The sequence below is a fragment of the Haplochromis burtoni genome, unplaced genomic scaffold, assembly GCF_018398535.1.
Source record: "Haplochromis burtoni strain Fernald_Lab_line unplaced genomic scaffold, NCSU_Asbu1 Contig_65, whole genome shotgun sequence".
Classification (NCBI taxonomy): domain Eukaryota; kingdom Metazoa; phylum Chordata; class Actinopteri; order Cichliformes; family Cichlidae; genus Haplochromis; species Haplochromis burtoni.
The window spans coordinates 1,675,459-1,683,523 of NW_024582426.1; the positions used below are offsets into that span (position 1 = coordinate 1,675,459).

The 8,065-nt window shown below is 38.2% G+C and overlaps 1 protein-coding gene across 1 annotated transcript in view; it reads left to right on the forward strand.

The window, feature by feature from the left end:
• Nucleotides 1-7,713: 7,713 nt before the first annotated feature.
• The window catches only part of nmu (neuromedin U), a gene marked incomplete in the record, with an annotated part of 6,346 nt that continues 5,994 nt past the window's right edge, over nucleotides 7,714-8,065 (forward strand). Inside the window, 1 exon segment of the mRNA XM_014333883.2 lies at nucleotides 7,714-7,899. Coding sequence (XP_014189369.1) covers nucleotides 7,761-7,899 — 139 coding nt within the window.

The following is an 8,065-nucleotide window of genomic DNA, read 5'->3' on the forward strand; positions in this document are numbered from 1 at the left end:
ACATAAACATTTTGAAGGGAACAAAGGATCTTTGTCAAAAAACTGTAATAAGTGTGGGACATTTCACATCGATTATGGTGAGGGGAAGAAGATTGCCTTCTGTTGACATTCATTTAGCAGATTCTGCCTACACAGGAAGTTGTAAATGTGCCTGGTCTGAATGCAGTAGTCAGTGTAATGATAAAACATAATAATATTTATAGCCACGTGTTGAAGTATGACTGCAGATAATCTCCTGTAATATATGAAAAAATTGATTTCTGTTACTTGATACGACCAACATATGTAGCAGCATTCAAAAGTAAAAATAATTAGAATCACAGTAAAGACCTCCTTTAGTTTGTTGTTTGATTAAGTTAGTTTTCTCTTTTTTGACATGTGATGTCAAACCTGGTGATTTAATTTTCAGTCCAATTTAAGCTTTAGAATATTAAAATGGATTGTTACATGAATAAAACTAATAATATACAAAAATCTTTATAGTTATTCTATATATTTATTCAGAGATTTTTCTTCATAAAGCCACTGCTGAACTGGAATTACATTAACATTTTACATAATACAATGAAAATTTCTTTGTTAGTTATGTACATATTTTAAAAGCCCATTATTTCACTTTCACACTAGTTTGCAGGATGATTCTCACAATTTTTTTATTGCTTTGATTTTCTTCATGAGAAAACACAATAAACTTAGAGGTTTGTCATATTTTATAAAGTTAACAAATCATCTTTGATGACTTGCTAATACGTTACGCTCCCTGCTAATTTTCCTCATTTCCAACCATGAACATCATTTAAAACATCCTGCTACTGTGTAAGAAATTGATGCGTTTTGGTGGGTCTAATTTCTTTTAATACTTTAATTGATGACACTGGGCCCAGTAGTTACAGTAAAGGTTTCTGGTTGAGCTGATGAGAATTATTATTCTTGTTATCTTAGCACAAACCGTGGACACAAGAAGAAAAGGCTGGCCCTGTCCACTTTTTTGCTGTGCAATAAGCTTTAGAACCAAAAAACCTGAAAAACCATAGAAGACACCTAAAGTACATAGCGACAGAATTATTGCCTTAGTGAAGAAAAACCCCTTCCAAAATCTAGCCGGCTGAACAACGCTCTATGTAGGTGAATATTAAGAGATTCTTCAAATATAACTATACTCTCGGCTCAGATTCAGCTAAGTTGATCAGACGGTACTTCATCTCAACAGAAAATAATACTGCAAAAGCAAGTCAACGGTTTCTCAACGCAAATAAAAGACATATTATTCAATGGCCAATTACTCAAGTCAAAACTGCAAGCACAACAAGCAGTAACTGAAGACAGTTACAACTACAGTAAAGTCCTAGCAGAGTAGCCTATGTGAGTAGCTCTACATATTGTTTATGATTTTCAACGTTGGATACCCTTCCTAATAGAATCCCCAGGAGTCTTCTAAGGTGAATGTGTAAACCACTACACTATGAAGCCATGGATAATTTAGAAATACTGATGAAATGTTAAGATTCCAGTAAGTAAGGTAGCTACTGAGTCAAACGTCCTGATTTCATTTCTTTGAAATAATTATTGCACAATAAAGACTGTAATCTATGTTTTGGCTTCAAGTAATGTGTGAATCATAGACAATAACCTTCTCTAAATACCTTTGGGTTTTAACTCCCAAAAAATATTTTACCCCAACATACGCAAATGCCAGTCAGCTTCATGACAACACAGAACTCGTTAAAGGTCGTGACATTTCAAGACTTCTCCAGAATGCTGGACCAAGGGGAGCTTTCATAAGCTCAGCAGGTGTTTCTGAAGTAACTTTAGCATCCATTTCACTTCAAAAGACTGTGAAAACTTGTGTTTATCTAACAAATATCAAAAAGCAAAGAACAATATAGCTTGTCATCCTGCTGTTATGCTTGCACCGTGACCTCCCCTGTTTGGTCTCCATTCACAATAAGGAAAAGTGGGAGATAAAGCATGGTTAGCGAGATTAGTGTAGGAGGATGACAAGGGTGGAGATGAGTGTGATGACTCCTTGAATTGCTCCATTATCAGCACACTCCATTTGTTTCTACTTGTGCCAGTAAGCAAACTCGCATCAGATTTCGAAGACAAAGCTGTGAGCAGATTACAGCCCTCTGTCGAGTCCATCTCTTGTTTCCGCAGCAAAAGTGACTTAAAAATGACCTTTTAATCTTTTTACAGTGAATCAATATATATACATTTTATCTGGTGGCAGGTAATGAAAGTGGTAAATGAAAGCAGTATTTTAATTTCTCAAGTAGCTTTATATGTACATGTAAGTGGCAAAGGTGCTTTTCAAATCTTGAGACAATGAATCACATATTGCTGTGTGCACAAAGTCCTTATGGAGTATCTACATGACTCCAATAAATCTTCAGAATCTTTGTTGCAGCATCTGTTTCTCATTTGTGGTTCGTGTCATGCCTTCTTAGTCAATAAATCCAAGCCCCTGCTTGTAACAGTGAAGCCAATTACAGCCAAAATATACCCACCTTGCTTTGTAGTATCTCATTAATTCATCTTATATTCATATTGGGTTGAGATGAAGAAAACAGAACAGTGGCGATCATTATTTCCTTTTGTTACACTGTCTGGATCAAAATGAAATGTAGCGTTGCCAAGTGTGTCTGCTTTTACACACGCTGCTTCACACAAGGGCCAACAATTACCTGGTATTAGAAGAGATAATTCAGTAATGATCTGTAATGACTCATCCTAATAATGATGTACATTTAACTATACACGACTGTGTGAATGCATGAAAAGTTTAACAAAAGTTGGGAAAAAAAGAAGACATAATTCACTATACTATACATTATGCTCCATGCTTACAGTGAGGGAAATAATTATTTGATCCCTTGCTGAATTTGTAAGTTTGCTCACTTACAAAGAAACGAAGTCTCCAAATTTTAGAGTTGTTTCATTTTAATGGAGAGAGACCGAATATTAACCAAAAACCCAGAAAAAAACACATTAGATGAAATGTATAAATTTATTTGTATGTCATTGAAGGAAATACAGTGGGGCAAAAAAGTATTTAGTCAGCCACCGATTGTGCAAGTTCCCCCACTTAAAATGATGACAGAGGTCAGTAATTTGCACCAGAGGTACACTTCAACTGTGAGAGACAGAATGTGAAAAAAAAAATCCATGAATCCACATGGTAGGATTTGTAAAGAATTTATTCGTAAATCAGGGTGGAAAATAAGTATTTGGTCACCTCAAACAAGGAAAATCTCTGGCTCTCACAGACCTGTAACGTCTTCTGTAAGAAGCTTTTCTGTCCCCCACTCGTTACCTGTATGAATGGCACCTGTTTGAACTCATCATCTGTATAAAAGACACCTGTCCACAGCCTCAAACAGTCAGACTCCAAACTCCGCCATGGCCAAGACCAAAGAGCTTTCGAAGGACACCAGGAAAAGTATTGTAGACCTGCACCAGACTGGGAAGAGTGAATCTACAATAGGCAAGCAGCTTGGTGTGAAAAAATCAACTGTGGGAGCAATCATCAGAAAATGGAAGACATACAAGACCACTGATAATCTCCCTCGATCTGGGGCTCCACGCAAGATCTCATCCCGTGGGGTCAAAATGATCATGAGAACGGTGAGCAAAGATCCCAGAACCACACGGGGGGACCTGGTGAATGACCTGCAGAGAGCTGGGACCAAAGTAACAAAGGTCACCATCAGTAACACACTACAACGGCAGGGAATCAAATCCCGCAGTGCCAGACGTGTTCCGCTGCTGAAGCCAGTGCATGTCCAGGCCCGTCTGAAGTTTGCCAGAGAGCACATGGATGATACAGCAGAGGATTGGGAGAATGTCATGTGGTCAGATGAAACCAAAGTAGAACTTTTTGGTATAAACTCAACTCGTCGTGTTTGGAGGAAGAAGAATACTGAGTTGCATCCCAAGAACACCATACCTACTGTGAAGCATGGGGGTGGAAACATCATGCTATGGGGCTGTTTTTCTGCCAAGGGGACAGGACGACTGATCCGTGTTAAGGACAGAATGAATGGGGCCATGTATCGTGAGATTTTGAGCCAAAACCTCCTTCCATCAGTGAGAACTTTGAAGATGAAACGAGGCTGGGTCTTCCAACATGACAATGATCCAAAACACACCGCCCGGGCAACAAAGGAGTGGCTCCGTAAGAAGCATTTGAAAGTCCTGGAGTGGCCTAGCCAGTCTCCAGACCTCAACCCCATAGAAAATCTGTGGCGGGAGTTGAAAGTCCGTGTTGCTCGGCGACAGCCCCAAAACATCACTGCTCTCGAGAAGATCTGCATGGAGGAATGGGCCAAAATACCAGCTACTGTGTGTGCAAACCTGGTAAAGACCTATAGTAAACGTTTGACCTCTGTTATTGCCAACAAAGGTTATGTTACAAAGTATTGAGTTGTATTTTTGTTATTGACCAAATACTTATTTTCCACCCTGATTTACGAATAAATTCTTTACAAATCCTACCATGTGGATTCATGGATTTTTTTTTCACATTCTGTCTCTCACAGTTGAAGTGTACCTCTGGTGCAAATTACTGACCTCTGTCATCATTTTAAGTGGGGGAACTTGCACAATCGGTGGCTGACTAAATACTTTTTTTGCCCCACTGTAAGTGTTTAAGCTACACGTAAAACATTACTAAGTGCTTGGTGGAGAAACCCTTGTTGGCAAGGGGGATTTTGCCTCTCTCCTCTTTACAGAAACTCTATAATTCTTTTAGGTTTCTTGGCATCGCAAAGCTTCGGTTCCCTCCACAGGTTTTCTATATGATTGAGGTCTGGAAACTACCTACACTACTCCATGACCTTAATGTGTTTCTTCCTTAGCCAGTCCTTTGCTTCCTTATCGGTATGTTTTAGGTCATTGTCATGCTGGAAGACCCATCCACGACCCATCCTCAGTGTTCTAGCTGAGGGAAGGAGGTTCTTATCCAACTTGTTCCAGTACATGCCTCCATCTAAAGTACAGTCTCAAAGCATGATGTTTCCATCTCGGTTTTAAGGGTCGCAATGGTGCTCTTTGGGTTATACTCAGGATTTCTCTTCTTGCAAACATGGTGGATTGAGTTGATGCCAAAGAGCTGCACTTTGGTTTCTTCTGACCACAGCACTTTCCCCCCAAGGCTTTACTGAATCATTTAGATGTTCACTGGCAAACAGTTCTGTACATGTGCAGTCTTGAGCAGGGAGACGTTGCAGATGTTGTAAGATTAGTGCTTAGTGTTTTACCAGCGGTGTTCTTCTTGACTATGGTCCCAACTGCTTTCAGATCATTAACAAGCTCCTGTAATGTAGTTTTGGGCTGATCCACTATCTTCCTCATGATCATCCTCATCCCATGAGGCAAGATCTTGCATGGAGCTCAAGACTGATCTATAATTGATTGATTAAGTAACCGGTTCTAATATAATTTGGGGTTTTTTCTGGATTTTTGCATATATTCTGTCTCTTTTCATTAAAATTAATAGCCATTGTTATTTTAGTTATCATTGGGAAATGTGTTTGCATTCTTAAAAGTAGCACAACACTGTGTTGGATAACTAGCACCAGCACTAAATAATCCATGCTACAATATCATATTGCATTAGTGTTTACCACTGATTATTAGAGCGGGTCTCAAGCGTGAAATAACATTTTCCATCTCACAGGTGAGGTGATGTTTTGCTGATGACCACATAAAATGAAACCAGAACCAATTTCAAGCTTTAGGAACAAGGTGAAAAGTCATAAACAGTAACTGGGATATAGCTCTGCTTATGTCTTCCCATAGCTCTGCTATGGTCTACACCAACTCTCAGTCCTTTCAACTTTTTGTTTTGATTTTCCTGAGTGTGTGTGTGTGTGTGTGTGTGTTTTTTAAACCCCTTTAAAACCTCTCTTATATCACTTACCATCTTTCTTGCTTTTTACTGGCACCTGTGTTCAAACACACGATGAAAGTGTGACTTAGCATAAAAATATGATTAAAAATAACTACAATCATGTGAAAAACAAAGTTTTCATAGGACTTAATAGTGCATAGCCCATGTCCATTGACCTCTCTAATGCATCTACCACAGGATTTCGTTTAGGTTGAGGTCTGGACACTGAGCCATGACACGCATATTCTTGTATTTTTCAACCATTCTGTTGCAGATTTGCTCTCGTGCTTAGGATCATTGTCCTGTTGCATGACCCAATTTTAGTGAAGTATTGGCCATCTGGTGTTAGCTGTTTAACAATAGTTAGTTTAGAGGTTATAAACTGTGAGCTGAGTGTACAGGTCTGTGTCAAAATGTTTTTTTAGGATTTTCCTTTAAGAACATTTTACTTGTGGAAGAAATACAAACAAGTGCTTTGATGCACATTAATACATGCACAGTGGATATACAGATAACTAAAACAAAAACATGTTTGCTGTTAATATGAAGATCTTTTGTTTACTGGGTTTGACCTTATTGGGTTTGATTTATTTTGATTTCTTTGTGTTTTCTACTTCCTTCTGTCTCCCCTGGCTCCTTCATGGTGTTATGTTTAACTAATACTTTATTTTTCATAACATAGCCTTTGCCATAACGGGATGGGCACCTTACTAGTAATGTAACTACACAATGTGGCGGCATAGACGTCAGCAACCTTGATAAGTCTGTTTGGTGGCAATATGTAGTGTAAACATCATATATTGAATAGCACAAGGACACTACCTCAGTGAAACAAAATGTAAAAGATTGCCGTTAACATGCTCATTATCCTAATAAAATAGATTGTGTTTTGCCAGTGTGGACATGTGCAGTTTTTGTTGCTTGCGTAACTCTGCTCTGAAGTCAAATGATGACCTTGCCCACCATGGATTCAATACAGTACTATAAATCGCCCTTTAGTCTTTATGTGTAAATGTTAATGTTGTATGTTTCTTGTGCTTTAGGTATATTGTTTCATTTATTTATTTATTTATTTTTGCCAAGGAAGGCTCAAATCTGTTGTTTACTTTAGCTGAACCTGAATCTTGTGACCTCTCTCCAAGACCACACCTGAAAAAGTTTGCATAGCATAAGTGATTTTAAAACGCTAACATGCTAATATTAGATTCTTGAGCTCATGTGATGCAATAACAACAAGCGTGCAAATTGATTATTATTAATGTAAAGACCGAATACTAACTTATTTTGTGAAAAATAAGTTATTAATAATATTAATAACAAAAAATAAATAAATAAAATCCACAGCTAGTGGAGAAAATTTCTCATGATTTTCAGGATTAGACGTTTAGTTGATAATAAAATTGTACTTTGCTATGATATAAATACTTTGTATAATTTACAATAATTCATGTGGGAATTTTTACAATTCTAAAAGAAGATAGGCACCGATCTGAATCTAGATATCAATTCAAAGACATGAGTAATACTGTAGCCTACTTTATCATATTCGTATTTTTCAAGTTCGAAACGAAAAAAAACAAACATGTTTATCTTATTTATTGATGATTTTCTGATGGACGTGATACAACTTTACTCACTTCCTGCTTTACATCCATCCTTCATCAGCCTGCCCGAAGCACCTCGTTCCGCCAACCTGTTGCGGCAATCAAACAACTTTTACGCGCGCCGAGCTCCAGTGACGCAGTCAAGTGTCAGCACGAGAGGCGGGTGTTTGACACGAGCCTTCATATTTCTCTGACGTGAGATACAAGCTGTCAGAAGAGCAAGAAGTCAAAAGACAAAAGACACCAAAGGCCAGCCAAAGAGAGAGATGAGAACCTTTCAGAGCCAAAGTCAGCGCGGAGCCTTCAGCACCCTGCACAGCCTCAGCAGCAGCGCCATGAGTCCACTCCGCACGGCCAGCATCACCTTCGCAGCCCTCCTCATCCTCACCATACCAGTCTGCCAAAGTAAGTCAGTCAGCTTATTTCCTTATAAGCAGGTTTATTCCTAATTAAAAAAGTTAAAGAATAACGTCTAAATCTATCTATCTATCTATCTATCTATCTATCTATCTATCTATCTATCTATCTATCTATCTATCTATCTATCTATCTATCTATCTATCTATCTATC